The sequence below is a fragment of the Cyanistes caeruleus genome, chromosome 1, assembly GCF_971803275.1.
Source record: "Cyanistes caeruleus chromosome 1, bCyaCae1.hap1.1, whole genome shotgun sequence".
In the NCBI taxonomy this organism is placed as follows: domain Eukaryota; kingdom Metazoa; phylum Chordata; class Aves; order Passeriformes; family Paridae; genus Cyanistes; species Cyanistes caeruleus.
Window position 1 is genome coordinate 75810152 of NC_141701.1, and position 24674 is coordinate 75834825.

Below are 24674 nucleotides of genomic sequence, written 5' to 3' on the forward strand. Positions count from 1 at the left end.
ATGGCCAGCCAGGCAAGGCAGGGGATTATCCTGCTCTGCTCTGAGTTGGGGTAGCCTCACCTTCAGTGCTGGGGGCAGTTTTGAGTGCCACAATGTAAGAAAGACATGAAACTATTAAAGAGGATAGACTAAAGGAGTCCCAAAGGAGGGCCACAGGATGGTGAAGGGTTTGGAGGGGAAGCTGTATGAGGAGCAACTAAGCTTATTTGGTCTGTTCAGCCTGGAGAAGAGACTGAGGGGAGACCTCACTGCTGTCTTCAACATCCTCATGAGGGGAAGCAGAGGGGCAGTGCATTGGTTAAGGTGGTGGTTACTGCAATTTTATTGAATAGTGGGCACCTGGCATGATGCAAATGCTACGGAATGAGGGGTGGAACGTGCTGGGTTTGGCTGGAGTAGAATTAAATGTCTTCACAGTATCTGGTACAGACTGTGTTTTAGATTCGTGCTGAGCACAGGGCTGACAATAGATGTTGATAGAGATGTTGTTGTTATGGCTGAGCAGGGCTCACACAGAGCCAAGGCATCTTCTGCTTTCCGTACTGCCCTGCTGGTGAGGAGGGTGAAGGTTGTTGGGAGTTTGGGAGGAGACACAGACAGGATAAGTGACCCAAACTGCCCAAATTGATACTCCATACCATGTGGCATCATGTGCAGTATATAAAGTGGGGGGAAGAAGGATGGAAGGGAGGGATGTTTGGAGTAATGACTTTTGTCTTTCCAATTAACCACTATGTATGATGAAGCCCAGCTCTCCTGATGGCTGAACACCTGCCTGTCTATGGGAAGTGGTGAATGAATTCCCTGTTTAATTTGTGTGTGTGTATTTTGCTTTCCCTCATAAACTGTCTATCTCAGCCCATGAGTTTTCTGGTTTTTACACTTCTGATTCTCTCCCATGTCCTACTGATGGGGGACTGAGCGAGTGGCTGCCTGGGCCTTGGCTGCTGGCTGGGGTGAAACCACAACAGATGGATACTGCTTCACTCTCATGACCAGTGACAGGATTCTAGGAAATGGCTTTAAGCTGAGTCAGGAGAGGTTTAGATTGTGTATCAGGAAAAGATTTTTCACCAGAGGTGAACTGAGCACTGCAGCAGGCTCCCCAGGGAAGTGGTCACAGCACCAGCCTGACGGAGCTTAAGGAATGTTTGGACAAAGCTCTCAAGTGCATGGTGTGACTCTCAGGGTGTCCTGTGTAGGGCCAGGGGTTGAACTTGATGCTCCTGATGGATGCTTTCCAAATTAGCATATTCTATGATTCTACAAAATTGTTTTGAGTAAGCTAGTGTGCTCAGAGTAATTTCAGCCTTTCTATCTCAGTCTCCAACAGGCTTATTATTAAGTTGAAAATTATTTCCATTTCCATTACCATTTGATTAAATTCTATTAGAATTTTTGGCATGAAACAGAAACAAGAGAAGCAAAATTCACAGCATTGATCTATCATGACATTAGCTCATTTTAACATGATGATTTGTTCCCTGGCAAAATTAAGGTTCTGTATAATTTATACTTCAGTATACATAGAAGAGGCAAAAGAACTGGGAGTGATGCCTTAATCTTCTATCAGGATTTATTATTATTCCAGAGGTTGCAATGCACTTTTTTTTAGATTTTTTTTTTTAAAAGGGATGTCAATGACCTATAATTAGAATGGTACTAAAAATTCAGACATTGCCAATTCCAGCAGCGCTGCTCAGAAGGTTATTTCTGTGCACAGGCATAGCACCAGCATTCTGTAGATCTTAAAAGACTCGAGATGCAGTACAAGACTCTTCCCCTGTGTCATACTTGTGTCTGATATCCTGCATAGACATCTGGGAGAGCTAAATGAAAAGACTTCCCATCTTCCTTTAGGTTTTGCTTAAATGCAAAGGACAATATATCCCGCACTTACTTTCACACAACTCAACTGAGCTACAAGCAACAACAAAATAAAGACAGAAAGGGAAGACTATTTGACTTACGTCAACATTCTTATTCTTTTTGGAAGAATGTTGTCCAGTTTAATCCTCATGTAAGTGATAAAAATAATAGTAGTGGATTAAAGCCAGAGTTTAAGAAAATACATTTAAATATATCTTTTTACTTAAAAATTAGTTTCCTCATCATTCAAAGACCTAAGTTAAGCTATGTTACATACACCTCAGGTATAAATTGAGAAAAGATTCAATAAATCAGACTATATAAAAAGCAAGAGACTTTTTTTCCCCAGAAAAATGTATTTGTGTTTTATCTGATCATATAAAAAACATTAAATTTAAAAAAAAGAAGTGTATATATTTTTTCAAGTGTTAATGGTTTCACCATTCATCATAACTACATTCTGAAGTCCTGTAACACCAGGGCATGTTATCCTTATCTGTGTAGCACAGTGAGCACAATCTTTACACTGAGGTCACTCTCATCACTACTTCCCCAGAGCAGTTATCCTCTGTTGAATCCTCCTGAGGTCTCATGCGGTTGAACAGGTGTAGCAACACATAGCCACACTGAAATCTCGGTGAGGTTAACTGTGTTGGATGAACTAAACTTCTGTTTCTAAATGCAGTCAGTGGCAGCCACAATGTCCTCCCTGCTGAGGATTCTCCTCGATTGCTCTCTTCTATGTCCATGGCTTTGTCATAATTTAACACATCCCAGTGTAGATTCACAGCCCTCCAGCGCTTAAACACTCGATAAACAGATGCACCTTCATGGACTATCAGTCCTGAAAGTAAGAGGGGAAAAAAAAGCATTTATACAAAAGGTCAGTGGATATCATTTTGATACCAAATAGAGATTTAACACATTTTAATGACTCTGACAATTTCCAGATGCAATTAAATTACTTATAACATTAATAATTCAAACAAACTGTATATATGCAATTTAACTGGTTAGTCATTTGTCTGGGAGGCAGGAACATGCAGAGGAAATAAAGTTGCTCTGAATGAAAGCTCAACATAACCAATATTGCAATAATCTGAGCATACCCAACTAAAAAAATTATTCAGATTTAAGAAAACCAATGCAAAACTGGCAGATTTGGATATTGACTGTTTATTCTAGTGCTGCCCTTGTTCATGGTAAGTACTTATTTACATGGTAAGTATTTATTTACTGAGATTTGTACTGGTTTAAGAAGACCTTTAAGTAGGTTAGACCTTCTGTAGTGAACAAGATAGTCCTAAATTTGTTTAAGAGTGTTTTGTAGAATTCAGTACAGATACAGACAAATTTAACTGTGTTCTTATTCCCAGTACAACTTAGGAACACAGAAGATTTATGAAACAGCTGTAAGTATAAGGACCTTCCTGTCCTGCTTCTTTAGAACAACAAGAAATTAAATGTTATCATTAACTACAATGAGCATGGTAAGGATGATAGACTTTCTTCTTTCTCTTCAGTATTCAATAGGAAAAAGTTGCAACTTATCTTTTTCTTGAGACCCAGAAATATTTTAAAATATCCTTCAAGGAAAATACAGAATTTCTGGAGTCCTCAAGTGACCAATCTGCTCATGAATTTCCATGTAGCTAATATTTATGCCTATTGTATGCATTCAAGTTACTTATTTAAAGAAATGAAGCTCCTAACTTTTTGTATGTATGTATGTTTGTACTCACACTCTTTGTAAGTGAGTATTACAAATATGGAACTACTGGGGAGACACATGGGACTTCTTACTAGTTTTTTCCTCAGCCAGCCTGGTTGAGGAAACTTACATGGTTCTGAGCAACACCACCTGTTTTCTCTGGCTCCCTGCTTTGGGAAGAGAGCAATCTGCCTAGCCAAAAACATTTTAAAATCTTTTTGTCCAGTGTGCTCCTTGCCTTAAACTTTCCTATACATGGCCACATCTATAATATAATCTGTGGTGTCCTTTAGCCCAAGAGATTGTATATCATCTGTTTCTACACAAGAAAATTGTGATTTAAGTGTTTGAGGTCCTTTAACACTATTGACTGATACCAGAAAGGAGATGCTTACAGAAAGATGACACAAGCAGAAATAGTGGTAAAAATATTTACATGAACAGCAAACCTCACATTCAAGTGCAATGATTTGCAGATAGCAGCACCTACTTTAACACATTTTTAAAGATCATTACACTGAAAGATGGAGAAACACAAAGATTTCATTCAGGACATCATAGTGAATGCAGTATCTCTGTAAGGCTTTCAAGTTGCCTACAATTATTGAAGCATACAATACAGCAAAAGTAGCACAAAACCAACTTAATTAAATAGTAAATATTTTAAATGCACTTTGCAACAGCAAAGTATTTTAGTGGGTTTTTTACTTGATTGCAAGACTTCTATCTTTATCTTCTCAAATGTAAAGTAACCTATCTTTAAAATTTAGCATCATTATAATTTAGTCAATACATAAATGTACCTTTAAAACTGGCTTGATTGTATAAAAAAGAATAAATGTATTTGATCCTATACAGAATCTACAAACCAAATTAGCCATTGTTTTACTGCTGTGACAAAGATTCCTCTTTTTGTGTTCTTTCTGATTTCCTATAAAGTTGATAAAGGAGATGAGAATAATCTTCCTCGACCTGTTCCTGGAACACAGCATTATTTGGTTCAACTTCTCTCAAGTCTGTGATGAAGCAGAGTTAAAAGAATCTATTTAATCCAAAGTAAAGATACATGTCTGCACTCCACTAGAACCTGAATAACATATTTCAGAATAGAGAAGGAAGTACTTGAAAAAGGATCATTGAGATACATGAAGCGCATTTAGAGTCAAAATATCTTTCAAAGACTACAACAGAAAACGTTGTAGGATGACTTCTCTCAGGGAGCTCTTTTTTACTGTTTTGGGGCTTTCAGAATTTATTGAAATTATATTTCAAAGTTTTTAAACATTGGCAAGGATGAGATATTTTCTTTATGGTGGAAGCAGTCAGTCACACATACTTTTAAAGTGCTATAAAACAAAGGATCAAATATTGCAAGCCTTGGCATAAAATTGTCAGATTTGGCAGTGCTGAAGGAGAAAAGGAGCATTTTCATAATTCCTCTCATGAAAACTTTTAGCTCCCTTTTTGATAGAGCTATAGATTGGAAAAATACCTTCCTAGAAGAGACAAAAGAACTGGGGGTGGTGCCTTAAGTTTTAGCTTTCACATTTTTCAGATTCTGTGCTGCCTAGATGTGTAGTTTTGAGCTTCATATTAAATGTTAGTGAGCTCTCTTCACAGAGTAGGCAGACAAAACAATTCCTTTTCTAGTTTGATACCAAGGACAATCATTACAAGTTTCAGGCCCAAAGCATAAACAATGGTGAAGAGAGAAAACAAGAAGGATGAGACTTCATAACTTGAAGCTGTAATTGGACAATTAACCCTGATATGCAGATGGACCAAATCATATAAAAATGTGAGACCTTGTGACCAGTCATCCATTTTGTGACCTTTTTTAGGTCCATCTTGGGTGTAGCCCTGGCCAGGCTCCTGTACTGCCCAAGGTGTGTCCTTTAAGGCCTTTCAATAAATACCTACTTTATTCTTAACTCTGTCTAGCCTCTGTTCTAGGTCAGCCTTCTCAAGGCATCAGGGTGGAAGGGAAAGTTCTTGGCAACAACACTTCCAAGACCACAAACAAGAGGAACTCCAGGTAAGTTTTAAATACTAGAGATTTTTGAGGTCCAGCAGAGTTCTGATGCTCAAAACATAAGCAGTTAGTCACTGAAGTGGAGCTGTAAGAAAATGGCAAATAATTGTTTTTCTCCTAAGGGTTCCACAGGAATTAATGTAGCAATGAGAGAGAAACCAAGAACAAATCCCTGAAGAATACTGATTTTTTCCAAACACCATGATTTCAGCAGCACAGAGGACACAGCTGAACACTTGTAGGGGGAAAGTATTTGCTTGACTCAGATGATCCCAAAAAGAATTACAATTCACTATTGTTAGCTGTTCAGGTGTTCTGTCCAATTAATATCTTCAAGAAACAGAGTTTTTGGATGATGGACCCATATAAATGTCATATGGTCCTAAGAAGACTTTATCTCTAAAATGTAGGGATTGCAGTGGGATTCAGCCAACAGGATTATGAAGAATCTTAATTTTATTTTCTTTTCTTATCTTTTTGCCAAGTACTATTCTTTTACTGTACTCAAGGGTTTTCTTACCCTGACTCACAAGATACTTGAAATTTTTTACTACTGAATGTCTTTACAAGCAGTCAGCTTGTCTTATATCATTCATATTTGGTGGTATTAGGTTACAGCTTCATCTTATTTATCACACTAATCTTATATATAACAATTTAGGAATGGTCCTCCCAGAAACATCACAAGATTTTGTCAAGGGATAAAAGATCATTTTCAGAAACAGACTTTACCTCTGGACAAACTGTTGTCTTAGAACTATTCTAGGGCCCACAGGTATAAAAAAAGAAAGCAATCAATTGCTCACAGCATTAAAGTGAAATATATCCATGCTAAAAATAGTAATATAATTCTTTATAAACTATTTAGAATTAGATCTAGTGTGGGAGAAAAAAAGACTTTCTGAGTAAAGACATATAAAGTGCAGCTAGATGTGTTCTTTGTAAATAACTTCAGTCTGTTCCTTTTTACAACCAAGGAGTTACAGGAATGTTGCAAGGCATCAAGTTCCTTAGCAGGGAAGAAAGAGGCTTTCAGAAGGCAATTCACATCTTGCATGCTCGCTCCCATCACTTACTCCTTTGCACTACTGGCACCAGTTGTGTCTAGTGCAATGTAACAGCTGCTTTTCACTGCTGGAAAAGGAGCAGCACTGTTGTTCTGGGATTGCAAGTCAACTGTTGTTATTTGTAAGAGATTTTGTTCATGTTAGAACCATTTATGACCAGTAGTTACAACTATTTTCCAGTGAAAAATATATAAAATTCTATGACTTTTCTGTTATGCAAAATAATCTAGGTTTAGAAAGTAGAATGGCAAAGACTTGATACACTGTCCTTCAGTGGGTAGATAAGAGATTTATATTATTCATTCCTTTCATGAACTCACTCCCTTTGGTAATCCTTACATAGATGGTCTGATCCTAGCACTATCACTGGAATAGCTCTGGGTTTCACAGGTTGTAGTTCTGCTTGATCAGGGTGTTCAAGGTTTGCTTTAGGAAAACTACCAATAGCAAATTTCAAAGAGAATAGCTTTACTCTCAGCTTTGATGCAGAAAAGTACAAGGTAATGACTTGTAGTGTTAAAACCAGCACTGATAAGTTAAAACAATCCTATTTGTCAGGAAGAACTCCGAAAAAATTCTGATTAGAAGAAAGAGAACACTGGATACCAATAAAACATGTACACTAGAATGAACAGAACATATTATTCTGGTGTTCTATAATCTTTGGGATTTTTCTTTTGTTGAAATGTAAAAACAAGGAATAAAAATACAAGATAGGTGTAATTTACTTAAGAGAGTGATTGGTGTGATACATATGATATATAAGTCAATCGTTGAGTAAATGAATTTTTACATGCACATTTTCAAAGATGTCATAAAAATATGTCAGTACCTTTAGGCAAACTGCTTTTTAAAATTATAGCAAAACATTTCAAAAAGTGCTTCACACTTTTTGTGTGGAGATATCTACACTTCACAAATGACCAAAAGTATTTGTATTGTTTCTGCAAAGGTGTAGGGAAACATAACTGAAGGCAGGTGGAATAAATCTTGGTCATACCACCAGTATCTCAAGCATTATCTTGAAATACGTGGTGCACAGGAAAACCTGTACATCTGCACAAATTTTTCATTGAAATAAAGGGAGATTACAGTGGGAGTAGAAGCATTTGCTCACTGTAAATCCTGTTGAAAACTAAGAGAATGCCATGGATAACACAAATAAAAGGAGAGGGGATCTTAACTGAGAGCTGTAGCTGGTTGTAAGCATTACAAGCTTTATGATATAAGAGATTATACATAATAATGGTAAAATCATAAGTTAATGCCTTGGGAAGTCATCAGCATAACGGGAAGTGTTTGGGATTTTTAAAATAATTTATAAGTAATAATTACATATATTTATTAGAGAATATTATTTGAAAATTTTAAATTAAAATTATCAATCTAAACCCCTCACTTTATCATTAAAGAAAAAGATGAAATTGAATAAGGTTGACTATATTAAGGAATACTTTTAGGAGTTACAAGAAGACCTAATCTTACAAGATGACAGAATGCAAATTACTTGAAATTATATGCAGCATAAGTGAGTCTGAATGAATCTGGATTATCAAAATTCCTCAATTACCAAACCTTCTTTATACAGCTTTCTGAATTTCCAGATACAGTCTAAAAAACTCCTAAGTCATATCTGCAGTGAATTTTGTAACTACAAAAGTGTCCAAATAAATTTAATAGTAGTCACTTTTACATTTAAATTTTCATGTGTTATTTATGATAGTTCTGTAAAATATGCATTTATTAAATTACAGGCAAGTCAGTTTATCTGTGTGTTTGCTTTGCTCCTGCAGGCTGTACTTGAGCCAGAAGCTCCATATGAGGCACACGTTTGTTCAGCAGCTCCCCCTTCAGTGGTGGCTTGAGCCTAGCTGGCTTGCAAGGCAGCTAAAGAACTGCATGTACCAATCTATGGAAGGTCACCTTCCAAATACTTACTTCTATGGATAAATACAGTAATATTTCTGATCACCCACAGACATTCTTGGATGATTTTGAGTTTAATCTGGTTTAGGTGTTTTAACAGTAAAACAAATGGGAAAAATGAAAATAATTTGAAGTAACTGGTTAATTCAACTAGCTGATGCATACCAAAGTAATTCTTTTACTGGGGGAAAAAACCCAAACAAACCAGAATTCCATATAAATGAAATGTTTGGAATGTCTGAAGCACATTTTATCTTCCTTTAGTGTATTTTTAAACAAAAGCAAAGCCCTCAATATTGAGTGTTAAGCTGGAAGAGGTGATATTCAGAAATCAGCATCTAAGAGGACATGTAGCTGAGTCCTTTTATTTATTTAAAAGATGAGCACTTGTCCAAGGTATGAGATTCTGCTCACTTTTCTGTCTGAGATTTGGATTCACAGAAGAAATTCTGTGTTACAAAATATTCCAAAGCAGGCTTCTCTAACAAAAATTACAAAATGAACAGAACTGCTGATGTAGCTGAAATATAAATACTTTACAGTAATGGGATGGTTTCAATAAAAGGTGATGTGGCTTTACAGTTGAAGCAAACGCCTTGATATTAGGAGTCATTCTGTTTCTTTGTTCCTTACAAGCAGAATTCAGCACTGTCCTAATTCCCATATATAAGATTCAGATAACATTTATCTCTCAGAAATGTCAATGCAAACATCAGATGGCATTTGACTTCTGGATTTTCTTCCAATTAAAATTCTGTTAATGTGGTTTAATGTAAATAATTATTACTAATTATGTAAATTTAATTCTCTAAATTATATAACTAAGTAATATTTAATGTAAATTTTCTCTCCAAATAATCATAAATATTCTAATAATCAAATCAGGTTGTTTTACCAAATACTAAAGGGATTTCTATTTAAATATTCCCAAGTCCAGTGTATTTTCAGAAATTTCAAAAGTGGTCAACACAGTGTTGCAGTACAATGTTCAGTCCAATGAATTCTTTTACAAGATTTCAGCTAGATTACTTGGGACTTTTCAATAGTAAAGCAAGTTACTATAGTTAGCACTGTGTGAGTGTTTCATAATTGTTTATGATGTGCAAAGAACTCATGCCTGCCATCTCTGCTCCCCTCCATTTCTAGCACAGTGACCTATATAAATCTGAGCAACCTAATTTTGGGTGTGCAGTTTGTTGGCATCTTCAAGGGCTTCTTCTGTGCTTCAGGATGGTACAATCTAATTTAAACTGGCATCAGAAGATGACAGTGCGTAATTTTACTAATGATTTTAATGATGTCTTTCATATTTTTCAAAATATTTCATATTTTCATCTGTTTAACTTCCTGAACTTTGCTAGTTGTTTTATCAAGAAATTTAAACTGATCCTGTTCTCACCACTGTGATTTTAGGAATACACTGATGTATCTGAGAGTAAAGCTTCTTTGATTCTTTTCTCTCTGCAATATTTGCAACACTGTAAAACGCAGCACTTGACAAAGGGTATCAGCTGAGAATAAATCTGCAAAGAACTGGAGTGATCAATTAGAGTGACCAATTAGAAAAAATAGAAATAGTCACAGTCTTAAACCACAGTCTGTGCTGTTTAAAGATTTTGAGCTTACCTATGCATACTAGATCCATAAAACCATACATTCCATAGCAGATTTGAAAAAGGATGTCCTTTCTTTGCCATACTGCATAAGGGCTGAAGGCTGACCATAGAAGCCAAGTCACACTTGCTACTAAGAACAGTGATCCTAGGATTACAGCAACCATCTGCACTTTCTCAACCAGTGTTATAGTAATGCTTTGCCACTAAAAGAGAAACAAAGTTGTATAAGATAAAAATGTTATTGTCCATGGTTGCACATTCAACTCCACCTTTTTTTTTCCTGAAATTAGAAATTATTTTAATATTTACACAAATCTTCATAGATATTTACTAATATTCTTGATACTGACATCTTTTTTCCTATTTCACTTTTAAAGTGAAGCTGATAGTTGCATCCCCATTTCCTCCAGTGTCACTATCAATATGATCTAACTGTGAACTTCCAAAGAGTTTTACTTCTGTTTTGAATATGTAGGCAAAAAAAATATTAAGTCTTAGGAATGGAACTCAGTCTTTCATCTTTGGATGGGCAATGAACAATAAAAAGGGAGTTTGCAAGTATGTAGTATGTTAGTGTGACAAGTTTTCCTTTCCATCCTTCCCTCCTGAAGTGTGAAGCCATTTTCCACTTTCAGGCTTCTCATCAAAGAAGTTCCAGACATAGCAAGGGAGTTCTCTTTCTCTGCATAAACCAGTGTAAACAGTACAAAAAGACTCCTGCAACCTAGTGTGGAAGCAACATGAAAACTCAGGAGGAGCCCTGAATATAGACAGCTCAAACATTTCTTTTCAGTGCACCCCAAGTATATCCATCTTTCCAGGGAAGGCGGTATCTTCCATGTGTGAGGTGACTCTGGCTTATGGTGTGACAATATTTAAATCCAAGAGAGTGTGTGTACTGACTTCTGTCAAGTAAAGAGAAATACAATTCTGTTACAAGTCACAAAAACAAAACACAGCATAGGGAACAAATTGTTCTAGATTACCCTTAACATATATGTCTTTTCTTGGACATAATTATCTAAATTATTTTGGTAGACTCTCCACTCTAGCCCCATCACTCCTTCCAGGGCTGGTGTGAAGACTTTGTAGACAGCCAGCTTTCCTGTTCCTAATTTTGGATGTACCTGTCTCCTTCTATAGTTGCAATAGGGAACAAGTGGAGAAAGCTATCGCAATAAGGGTTTTCTTGCCTCTTTTCCCATCTGGCAATAATTTTTCCTTTTTCCTATTACTCTACTAAAGCCTTCTCTGTTTTGCAGCTGTTGGGTACCCAGTACCATATAATCATAGGATAAAATAATAATTTAGGTTGCAAGGGGCTGTGGGAGTCCTCTACTTCCTGCTCAAAACACAGCCAGGGATGAGATCAGACCAGGTTGCTCAGGGGTTTATTCTGTAACACCTTGAAAACTTCCAAACATGGAGGCTGTTCAGCCTCTCTGTGCAACCTGCTCCACTTCTTGACTGTGTTCAGGTTCAGAAAAGTTTTTCTTCAAAAACATTTTTTCTTTTATTCATTCTGATCCTCTTTTGTCCCACTTACACTCTTCCTCCCATCAAGTACCACCACAAAGAGCCTTGATGAGCAATGGGTCCTCTACCCCTTTCTTCTCTTTCAGCTTTTCCCATTAACTTTTCTGCTGTAGCCTAATATGCACAATTGATGCTGCATTTCTTCTCCTCTTCCAACCTTCTGAATATAACAGTACAAAAAATAGATGTATAACAATTTGTAAATTGTCTGTCTTGAAATACTATCCTTTCATAATGAACTCATATAATGCATACTATATTTTTCATGGAACTTGAGGGTTTTGAATGGGGCTATTCATACTGAATACTACGTTTTTAATGGTGAAACAACTATGGATACTCATTTCCTTTGTTGAGTCTTTTTATAAAGGTTGAAGGTCATTAACAAGTGATGCATGATGGAATGGTGTGAGCTTTTCATGACTCAGTATTGGAAGTTCAGGACTGAATTTCATTGAACATTCTTTAGATTCCATAGGGTAATGTTAAACAAAATTATTTTTCATTTCTCAGCTGAAGCTACATAGTGTGACTTGGCAGAAAACTATCAAAAATTCTGTTGGTTATGTTGGTTATGTATGTCTATCTTCTTCCTTTATCAGTGTGGGACAGACCTGTATCAAATTTCTTTGGAATGCCTGAAATCAAAGTCCATTTACATGAAGCAAAGCTTTAACTGTCACAAAATATTACACTGTCAAATTCACAGAAGAAGCTAGCAATAAATTGAAAAGACTTAAATAAATGAAATCTGATAGCAGATCTATCACAGGGCAATTTCAGCAATGCAAAAGTTCCCAAACTCATTTCAATTTATTTATTTATTTTTAACTTAGATTGATCATAGTTAGTCTGCAAAGAGTAATGAATAAAAGGAAATGCAATCCAAACACTTGGGAAAAATAATGTAGCATGCACTCTAGATACAAAGCTTATCCCCTATTCTGGTGATACTTGACAACCAGTGTCTCTTCCTCAGTGTCAACCACTCCCACCACCCATTTCATGAGGGCTTTTTGTTGGGTTTTCCCAATTATTTATTTTTATAAAAACATGACCTTGAAAAGTTCTAAGAAACATAGATATGACCCTTGCCTCTTCCTAGCCTCTTCTAATGAATAAATCTAGTTATTTTGCTCTTCTCCTGATCTGTGAAGAAGGCAAGCAATTGAATCTCTCAACCTCAGTAATGTCAGTAATTCCAAAGATCCAGCATATTAGCATGCTATCAAATAATTACAGTTACTGAGAAAAAGCACAAGCATTCCAGAGGTTGTTGTTCCTAACTTTTCTGCCTTTCAAAATCAAAGATCAGTTTAAAAAAACCTCCCCAAACCAACAAACCAAAAACCACATCAAAATAATAATAAAACAAGAACCTCAAAATGGGGCTGGATATTTTCTTCTATTATCCAACTACTTTAACCTTAGTGGTATTGACTGTCTTTGTTCTACAAAAGAAATTTTAGTCCTCCAACTTCTTCAGTATGAAAGTCAGCAATAATCAAGAAATTCAAAAATTTTAGGAATTTTTCCTCCCTAATACTGTAATCTGTAAATTAAGCTAATTGATGATATTCCTTAGTAGAGGGATGAAGAAAGAGTGTGTGTGTAAGACAGAAGACATTTTTAGTGGCCTAGAAAATTTATGTGAAACCACCAGCTTGCCTCCTTGTGGTCAGCAGTCTGCCATATGAATCCAGTGCCCTAGGAGTGATGGGGTGGGATGAATTGTTGCTCAGCTCTAACGTGATGAGCTTGGGGACCTCATCTTCTGTCTATGTCGGTCCTTAGGTTCTTGCCTAATGGCAAGAAGATTGTGAATATTCCTGACGGTTAACTTACCCCAACTGAAATTTCCTCCTCCTTGCCCCACTCCAATGAGTTTTGATTTGTGACAGTCTGAGATTGCCTCTTGGGAAATGAGTGTCTTGATTTTTTTTCCCAAAAGTTTGACCGAGTTTGGGTACAAATTATAAAAAAGAGAGCAGATGTTACTGGGACGCGTATATTTTTCACATAATAAAGGTGACGTTATTCACATGTGGATAGGCTTGGAATGTTCAGTCCTTCCTTAAACATGTGCAGCATTAGCTATTAGACAATGAGATGAACTGCACAGGACTGTATTGTTTGGTTGCTTTGCATTTCGTAACAGGGTTGTGAAGAGGAACTGGAGTTGTGGTCACACCATTTGCTTGTGCCTGACATCTCACTCACAGCATGGCTAACGTGTGAGAATACAACTGAAAGAAACCCAGGAAAAGAAAGCTCTTTCCAAGAATAAGATTCTTTTTATGTCATCAAAACTCAGCTAAACTTTCTTTGATTTCTCACAGTCATTTTCCTTATTGTATTCATTGTTATGTTATAATCACTTCACCTTTTAAGGTCAAATTAATAGCTTACAAGGTCACAAAAATAATATAGTAAAAATAATTCAGTGATAGTTAATGTTGAGAAATTGCATTTCAGAATATAACAGACTGAATTATTTAACATTGTAAATTGAATGATCACATTATTAATGTCATGATTTAAATCCATTCTTTCCACTCATGTCTTTCTCATTTTCTTCATATAATTCGCCTCAAAAATTTTAATTGCTCATGATTATAAATAATATTATGACTTTCTAATTTGTTGATTTCTAATTTGTTTTTGCTATTTGCTGAATCTACATTCCACAATCAGTAAAAATTATTTTAGCTAAGTATTTTGCCAAGTTAAAAAATATCTAGACAGGATTTTAATGTCAGCTTCTGTAAAGTACATGACCCTAAGCAATAAATATTATGAGAGAGATTGTCATTTTTGCTCAATAACTAGAAATGGAAAGAAAATGTGAAATATTTTGTATCCAGATAACTATAATAATACTGTAGGTTTCAGATCTAATCATTAAAAAAAACTCATTTAAATTTCTATGAAATAAAATCCCATTTCATATCCCTTCCCATCATATCTGTAGTGTTATGATATACCATAGTTGCCCATGAAAAAAAAGCCATAAAAAAAAATATTTTTATTTACAATGATGGCAAAATCTTCTTTGAAAATCGTGTTTTAAACAAAATATAATTAATGTTTCTTGTTTTCATGTAATACATGTCTGCCCTTGAAAATTTCTAGACTTTTACTTCTACTGACACTTCATTATGTTTGGTTCTTTTAAACATTTATTTACTACTGGTCTTCCCCTGATAAATCATTTGGGAGTATAGTACATTACTGGTACTCTAGAGTTCAAATTCTGACCCCAGAAACATTGCTCCTCTTTTCTTCTAAAGTTTCTGTCAAACAAAAATACAAATATAAGGAAATGATTCCTTATTTTTGAGACTGAGACTTTCAGAAGTTGAAGGAAACGTATTGTTTTGATGGACTAATTGTTAAAGAATAAAGTTAATGAAGTTATGTGCATGTCCTTACTAACATAAAGATGGATAAAATACTCAAAGGTCTGTCATCTTTGTGATGAATCAATATTAACTTGGCTTTGTTTTAATAAGGCCTTGTAAAAGCCCATTGATTACTGTATAGTACATGGCAGAAAAGTGATCTAAAAAGTACTGAGACTGTACTTGTACCTGGAATACTTTGCATTAAAAACATCTGCAAAGAAACTATAGGTTTTCCTACATCCTCAATAAAGAACAAATAAAATTTCCTTATGTATCCAAAGTGTATCAGCTTCAATGGTACGAATTTATAATGCACCAAAATTCCTTCAACCAAAGAGCTTACGGGGTTACCCCACTCTGTTCTCTCAGAAATACAGTTTATTACGGGCACTGCTGTCGGAAACCTCTCAATCCCTTCACTCATTCTGGAATGAATGTTTTACATAACAGTAACAATAGGCTGATAACGCCTGGCTGTGACCTACTGTAACATAACATGATTAACCTGACGACATACCAAATATACATCCTCAAAAACTTTTTCATAGATTGCTCTAATTGCTAGAACCAACTTTCACAAGAAAAAGTTCTTTCCTATTGTCACTCATTATCCATTACAGGATTTGTAATCTGCATGCATATGAATAAAACTCATAGAGAAGCAAAAGACTAGTTAAAGTCCAACAAATAATTTATGAAATGGCTGTTCCTTATTTTATCTTGTTGGTAGTCTATGTGATTAGATAATTAGCATTTCTAAAATGTTTTGCAGTAAGCACACACTGACTACATGATTCAATATACAATGATAGTTAACTGATTGACCAGGCTGGACAGAAAATGTGTAGTTTTGAGTATACACACACACACACACACACACACACGAAATGTCATTTTTAGCTAGAGGCTTCTATTTTTATGACTTATTTTAAAAAAGAATCAATGCCACAAAATTTCAGCACACCATTAATGGCTTCCTATTTTGATACTTTATTAACACATAGAGTGCCTGGAGCCATGATGCCCATTATCTTTTCATCTGGCAGAGCTCGTCAATACAGATACTTTGGGCTGAACATCATTTCCCCGTCAGCTTGGAAGGCTGCACCAGTATTTTACTTGGGACATTCTGAAAACAGAACATTTACTGTGCAGATACTGTCAATCTGTGCACCACTCAAGCAATTTAGTTGACAGTTCCTGGAAGTGTTGAATTACTGCATGTACACAACTGATTGAACATCTACACCTTCACTGGGTACATCTTGGATTTCTGGCTGTCCAGAAGCTCGGACATCCTCATCAATGTACAAAATCTTCACATTCCATTTCATTCACCTTTCAAAATCTTACTACTTAATAAGCAGAGCAGTTCAACCTTTTATCTTAGGATTTTTTAAATAACATGAGAATCAGGATCAGAGACCATAAGCAGAGCTGTGATGTCAACTGCATTAGGCTTACATTGTTCTTTCTCTGATAAATTATCAGTATCTAATTTTTGCCAATGGCCAATGAAAGGAATTAGGCAAGACTGCTCAGGCAGAGCTCCAGTGGGAATATGCTGACACGCTGGTGCCAGGCTGCAGAGTGTGCCCTGCTCCTGTGCCAGTAGGGGCCAGCAGCAGTGAGCATCCCTGTGGGAGATGTGCCTGGGCATGGGAGCTTCTTCACTTACTGACAAAGCTCCAGGAACAGGCAAGCAGGTTGAGGAATATCGGAGTAAAGAAAGAGTTCAACTGCCTTACCTGGGACAGGCCCAAAAGGGCAGACAGAATGCATGATATGGAGGATTCCATATCCTCTGTCCAACAGAATGCAGTGACCTAAATGACAGGACAATGGTGACAAGTTCTTGCTGAGCACAGCTGGCAAATCTTTGCAACTCCTCCCTGCAGAATTTTGGGTTTTTTAATCATGGGTCAATTTACATCATGTTAAGCCTGCTGGTGACAGACAGGGTGCACCTACTGCAAAGCAGGAAAAGGATTTTTGCATAGGATTTTTCAGAGTTCACTGAAAGAGCTTTAAACTAATCCTGAAGGAAAAGGGATAAAACCATGCTCACTAGAGATCAGCCTGGGGGTAGCAGCACACCAGTGTTGCAGGGGCAGAGTGTTACAAAGGTCCTTTGGTCTGCCATCTCAGTAGAGGCAGGAATGAAGATCTATGTGCCAGCAATATTTATTACAAGTTATTGATACATTAGAAAGCACAGAAACACCTGAGAATGGTCATGTAGGAATCAGGGCTTCTCCTCCAATAAGGGTGGTTGGGATCATTAGCCCAGCTGAAGTGCATCCACATCAATGCATGTGGCATGGGCAACAAACAGGAGAAGTTGGAAGCCATTGGGCAGCAGGAAAACTGTAGCACCATGGAAACATGGTGGGATGATTTGCACAGCTGGGGTCCTGCAATGGATGGCTGCAAAATATTCAGAAGGGATAGGCAAGGAAGAAGAGTTGGCAAGGTAGCCCTGAATGTTAGGAGTGTTATGACTGTCTAGAGTTTAATGATGGTGCCAACAGTTGAGTGTTTATGGGCAAAGATTCAGGGAGAAGGACGACAAGGCAGACATCCTGGTGGGAGTTTGTTACAGGCCATCCAAGGAGGATGAAGATATAGATGAAGTATTCTGTAGGAAGCTGGGAGAAGTCTCATGCTTGCTAGGCCTTTTTCTCATGGGGGACTTCAAGAAACAAGAACAGATGTCTACTGATATACAACACAGCAAGGAGGAGACAGTCTAGGAGGGTTCCTGGAGGAAATGAGAAACATGTACAGTTAAGTAAATTATTCTCAAGTTAACTTTTAGCTCCTATGAGACTCAAACTAAGTTTACCTTAGTGGCTTAGCTCATCGGTATTTTGCACATTCCATGGATGTGTATATTTGGTGAAAATGAAATTACCATTCTATGTGAATAAATAGTATTCCTACTGTAAAGTAGGAACTGTCCCATTTCTTTTGCAGCTGTATTGGAAATAACTGAATTTCATTGCAACCCACTGTACTTTTGATAGCATTATCTGAAAATTAAATATTAATGCCTGGAGGAAATTAAAGCCTGCCATGGTTGTTGTAGTCTCTGCAACCTAAAGATGTGCAAAATTAAGCTGAAAGCTTAGCTCAAACATAGGCTGTCCTGTTATGGTCAGGTCCACATTCCTGGAAGAACACTGAGAGAAAAAACATTCATTATAATTGCACCAAGGAAGTAAACCTCAGTAATATCATAAATGAGTGATATGAAGGAGGTATTAGCAATTTTCATTCCATGTAGTCATTTAGGAGAGTTAACCACGTTTTGCCTATACAGTTCTCTATTTTGCTTTTTGAACACAAATAGGCAGTAGCACAAATGGCTCTGGAGTTGCTTTTTCCTTCTCTCCTGGGAAAAGAACCATCTGTAAATTCTAAATAAAATTGTTGACAACTTTTACATTTTAAAAAAGTGCTCATCATGAGGCTAAGACTGTGCAGTTCATGATGATATTGATGCACTTACCAAATGTATGTAAAAAATTGCTCAACATGGAGGGCCAGAGCAAGCCTCTTCCACAAAAATACCCTGGACTCTAGTCACTATACAGAAGGATCATCTGTTCTTGCTGGTTTCTATGAATGCCTTCTTGTTTATCATGCTGAAAGTATTCAAGTATTAATTCTGATTCCTTTACTGAAATTCACATTTCATTTGCTAGATCAACTTTCCGAAAGTACTGGCTATTCTTTCTCTGTCTTTTTGACTCTGTGAATGGTTAAATAATTTTTACAACCTGTGCAAAAGGAAACATAGAGAGTTTATCTGAGAATATTCTACACTTTAATGGTTGGTCCATTCCCTTATGAGAACCTTGCCTCAAACCCATTGTTCATCTGAGTTAAAGCAAGGTTTTAAACTTTCACCTCTAAGGATATTATTTTAATAATGGAGATTTCTATGTTATTCAGGATGTTTAATAGTAGAACTTCTTCCAAGTAATTCATTGGAACACTTCCAGTTCCCATGCAATATATAGATACTCACTGCACCAAAGGGAAAGCAAATGAAATTGATTACTCTGTTCACATAATCTCCATAGGGATAAGTAGGGAAATTATTTTAGTATGGTACAAAGAAAGTGTTAGGAACTACTTCTGACACTGCCATATTTCAGTGGGCTCTGATGCAGAAAAAGAAGCCAGGGAAAGGCTTTAATGGAAAAGAGCCATAGAAATTATGTGAAAGAAATTCCATGTAATTGGAATTTCAGAGTTCAAAGTTTCCTATTCACTGAAAGAAGACTGGAAGAGGACCCTCAGAATGTAGATGCACAAACCCATTTGATGGGAGATAAGCACAGTTTAGTTGTAAAGCATAATTTCATTTAAAGTACATCATAATTACTGCTTCCCACTATCCGCTTCTAGACACTCTTTGAATCCAAAGACATGCAATCAAGTAACATCACCATGTATTGTCACTGGATTTCCCTTCACCCTGCAGCAACATTAGTCACAATAGTTGAACCATAGTTCTGGAACAGAGCAACTCCCCACCTTCAGTTAGGAAGATGTACCTTCCCTGTTCAGTCTTCTTCCTGCTGCTATATGGCAATGATGTGTTTCAGCAGTGAAGAATACAACCTCACCAGCAATCAACTGAGTACAAATCCTGACCTCTGCTCATTTTGGCCCTGAGAAAAAACTAATTCAAAGACTGAAATCAGAATTTTCACATAAAAATCTGGAAGATGCTCATGAGAGAAGAAGCATTTCTGATTTCACATGTTTCTTTCTAAGATGTGAAAAAAAGAGTACTTCAGATTTTAAGGGCAACAAAAAGACTCTAGAAATATATCCTGAGTTCAGGTTCTTGTCTTGTCTAATCCCAAAGTAAGATAATGCATATCTTGGACAAAGGTTAGAAGCCAGGATGGTAAGAATACCAAGCTATCATATGCTAGCATGTAATTATGAAGAAGACAATCCTGGATTTTGGGTTGTATGAAATCTGGCAGAATCTGCTTTATAAATCAATTTGAATGTAATTTCTTGGATTAATAAATCAATTAGATTGATTTTGAAGTCAAATTAGCAATAAATCTTCACTTAAAGAGAAGTTATTCATAATTACAAAATTTTAGACTGTACAAATGAATATGGTAAATAATACACTGCTTGAAAATTTGGCCTAGTGGAAAAAATAATTCATTAATTGTTTTATATATCACACATTATGTATAATAACTAGAAGGCTTTAAAAATATTCATTATACATTTATAATTAATATAATGTATTCATGTTAAAATTATGCTTAATAAATATTTTATTGTTAATTTGTTATTTAAATATATTAAACAGCAAAATTTCTACAGACAATTGCATTAGTTTCTTCAAGTACTGCTAAATAACTACACACTAATAGATGTTGTTTGAATTAGCACTGAATTTTTTCTAATAGTTTGGGCAGCCATGGTTTTGATCACTCACTTACTTATGAGATTGCATTTTTATAAAAACATATAAGCTGTAGTGTTTAATTATGGAGAGTGGCAATTTAGATATTATATATCATCTAATATTATAGCTCTATCTATAATAGATAAAATAGTAAAAAATAGTAAAAAATAGTAAAAAAGGGAATAGCTGCCTTTAGAGTATACACTATACCAGAAACTCTCTATTTCTCTCTAACCGTATAATGAATATGTCTGAAATCCCTTGGTGTAATTAAATTAAATTCCACAATATGTTTTTGAAAATTTCCAGCTGTCTGACTTGTTACACTGTGCATCAGCAATCACAGTGCTGCAAGCAACAATGGTTGTAATACATATCACTGTGTTTGAAAATTCCTAAAGTATAAATTGTTCTTGGCTTAATGGTGCTTACATAACCTACGTACCATCTCCTGCAGTACAAACACAGACATAAAATAAAAATATCACCAAAAGCATCGAAAAGAATGAAAGACAAGTATACACTGTTCATATGGAAAACACACTCATGGAAGAACCAATTACTGTTCTGCAATTGTCATTTTTTAAGTTTTTGACTATAAACACAGTCACATTTTGTTATTTCTAGATAACAGTCCCCTCTTTACATTCACTAATTACATATGATGGAGCTTGTGGTCTTCTTTTCAGAACATAAACTCATGAGATTGTTCTACCTTATAGTAATACAGCACTGTATTCTGGATTCCTTACCAGTATTAACAGCAACACCTGAGCTCTGATTAAACTAGTTTAGGACACTCTTCGAAAAACACCTTAGTGGTCCTGTAGGATATAAGCCCTGAAACAACTTGCTACCCACTTGAAAAAAATGAAAATTAGAAAGTCGTTATTCAGAGGGTGGTGAAGTACTGCAACAGGTTGAAGGCCAGGTTAGATTGGATCCTAAGCAAATGCATCTACAGAGTGGCATCCCTGTCCATGGCAGGGGGATTGGATTGGACCCCTAAAAGGTCTTTAAGGTCCCTTCCAACCCAAACCATTCTATGATGCTATGATTCTTTTTCATCTCTCTGAACAGATAAAATGGGGAAGTTTTAGGCCCTGGTTCTGCCACTGTAGTCAGACTAAAATTTCTTGATATCCAGAGTTTGTGGGCAACTCATCCTTACATGAAGGATGTCTAAAAAAAAAGCAGGGAAGGTTTCTCCATCTCGGATGGAATTCTCACTTACTCATTAGACTCTGGAAAAGATCAAGCCCGTGAGCTGAGAAAGCGCAGAGCATCTACAACTGGTGACTGCAGACAGAGCTAATGGAACATTAGGGCTGTGAAACAGGTAAAGTAAGATGTCATGGCTCAAAGCACTCAAAGAACTAAGTGGCTCAGACATCTGGTAAAGAGAAGACCTAATACTCTTCTTCAGGTAGGTTTGCCCAGGTTTAGCCAGGCCTGTCTGACTTATTAACTTATCCAGCATCTAACTCTGAAGTACAGAATATTGACTGTGAATCACTATCACAAACTATACAAAAAAAAAAATCATTTAAATGGTCATTATACCAGTATACCAGACAGTTTTTTGCTACACTGTACTGAAGAGAACTGTTCCTGTTGTATTTGCCTTAACTCATAGAAGATTCTAAGAGAGAAGAGAGATTGAAGGAGTGCATAATTTCTCCAGTCAGGAAACTTGGAATGAGGTGTTGAAGGAGGAAGGTTGGTATTTTTTTGTGACTCTGAACACAACCATAAGCCACTTTCCAATAGAACAGCTTTTAAAATGGCACTCCATGAATGCCTGCTCATGAAATGAATTCACCAAAATGAAGCAGCCCAGACTCTCAATCAACAACAACATAACCAAATAAAGCAGTGGAATTCTCCAGCAGGAAGCTAAGTAACTGCAACTTTGGACCTGTTGTAGTTGATAGCCTGAAATGTATCTTTTCCCATCTTTTAGTTGTGATTCTCCCCCCACCCCCAGCTTCTCTTTCTCCTAACTGTTTACCTGGCGTCAGGTTACCATGGTTACTGAAGTTTCTCTCCTCAGCCCCACGGCGAGAGGCCGGATAGAGTAAAGAGAGGACCCCGCTGGCATTTCCAGCTGCTTGAAGTTTCTTTAGCCCAGGAAAGCACGGGGTTGAGAGAAGAGAACCCTTCTTTCCAACAGGGAAGTTTGTAACTCTGTTTTTCCTGTCCCAGAATGCCTCTGAGCTATGGAAGCTGAGAGGCCATGCTTACCTTGCCTTCCCTTTCTTTCCCCCCTGGGTTGCCAGGAAACCAAGCCCCCCCTCTCTGCTCCGCTGCCCCTCTGTGGAGAATACTCCTACACCTTTGTGGGCATTGGAAGAAGTTGGTGTCTGTTATTTCTTATCTTGGTGTGTGTAACCTTGATTTGTAGAAAGTTTGTAAGATGTACTAACTGAGAAAAATAATTGGTTCTCTCTCTGATGTTCCCTCCCTCCGAGAAACCCTGTTAAAAGAGACCCCCCAGACCCCAAATCCTTTGTCTCTCGTCCCTTGGATTCCCCTTCACAGAAATAAACTGTGAAATGCAAACCAGGGAGAGAGTCCCCCCCCTGATTATTTACTCGCTCTATAGACTTGAATTCTTGAAGAAAATCAGTGAATCTCACATACATATGCTGGCTTGAAACTCGACTGAAGAGAAAGCTCGTCACTGAGCTAGCCGGGCCACACTCGAGAAGATCGAGTCATGGACCCACACCCTTCAGAGATGCTGATGGCCACAGACAGTCTGAACAGTTGGGAGTGTTGTCTTCCAGCCCATACAGACATTTTCTGAAAGTGCTTTTCCTTTATAGATTAAATTAAACACGAGAGGTGCAAATTAACCATCCCTTTGGAGACATGCAAATTCCTGCATGAATTTGAGCTTGTAAATAAAAGCTAACTTTCTAAAGTAATTTTATTTTTCTTATCATAAAACATATTCTACAAAACTATCTCCCCTACAAGAGGGACAACAGGAAGGATAGGGAGGGAGTCTTTATTGGGGAGTGTAGTGAAGAAAGTGTATAGGATGAAGTTTAGCGACTTTAAACTGAAAGAGAGTAGGTTTAGATTAGATATTAGGAAAGACTTCTTTGCAGTGAGAGTGGTGACACACTGGAACAGGTTGCCCAGAGAACTGGTGATGAGAACAGAGAGAGTGACACTTGGACAAAGACATGGCTTCTTATCCACACTTCAGATATACTAATGCAGGATTGTAGGATATAACACTGCAGAAATTCTAGATGATTTTTAAGTAAATAGGTTAGAAGCCTCTCCCTCTGAACCCAAACAAGGAAGGAATAATTTTGAAGGTTATCTTGAGGACCCGGATATGTGAGCTGTACAATGAAGATAAAGACTCACTTGTGTCACATGCTGACCATCAAGACATCTGAGAGTACTTAAACTACTGAAACTTCTTTCTATTCTAAAACAACCTAGACTAGAAGACTGAAGTCCTTGGATCTTGTAGGTTTAATTGCTGAGGCTAGGTTCACAGCAATTGCATCAGTGACATCTACAAAAGTAGGACGGAAAGGCCCAGGGGAAAGATAAGCTTTTAAAATTCCAACAGCCATAAACTCTTCCCACTGAATGCACAATAGATTTTCCACAAATTTCTGAACACAGTCACGTACATGACATGAATTCTCAGTGTAGAAACTCTGAAGCAGGCAGATTTCTGTAGAACAACCAGCAATTTCACATATTTTCTAGATTTTTAACCAAGGCGATAGGAAGGAAAGGACAGGATGAAGTAGAGACCTTTGAAACACCCAGAGGTTATAGGATCATAGAATTATAAAGTTGCAAAAGATGTTTAAGGTCATCAAGTCCAACCACTGACCTAGCACAATTCCATTCAGCACTAAACCATATTCCCAAGTGCCACATCCACATGCCTTTTGAACACTTCCAGACATGGTGATTTCACCACTTCCCTGGGCAGCCTGTTTCAATGCCTGACCACCCTTTCAATGAAGCAATTTTTGCAAATATCCAACCAAAACCTCCCCAGGCACAACTTGAGGCCACTTCCTCTT

At 36.8% G+C, this 24674-nt stretch overlaps 1 protein-coding gene and 1 long non-coding RNA gene across 2 annotated transcripts in view; one reads left to right on the forward strand and one right to left on the reverse strand.

Moving 5' to 3' along the window:
- Nucleotides 1–1960: 1960 nt before the first annotated feature.
- The window catches only part of MARCHF11 (membrane associated ring-CH-type finger 11), a 33734-nt gene continuing 11020 nt past the window's right edge, over nucleotides 1961–24674 (reverse strand). Inside the window, exons 3-4 of the mRNA XM_023922153.2 lie at nucleotides 10232–10424; nucleotides 1961–2713 (exon numbers count right to left, since the gene is read on the reverse strand). Of these exons, the coding sequence (XP_023777921.2) occupies nucleotides 2391–2713; nucleotides 10232–10424 (516 nt within the window). The 3' untranslated portion in view covers nucleotides 1961–2390. The remainder of the gene's footprint in view (nucleotides 2714–10231; nucleotides 10425–24674) is intronic.
- On the forward strand, nucleotides 4104–15441 carry LOC147655618 (uncharacterized). The gene is made up of 2 exons (XR_015289379.1): nucleotides 4104–5615; nucleotides 13916–15441. It is a non-coding gene; the product is annotated as an uncharacterized LOC147655618 (long non-coding RNA).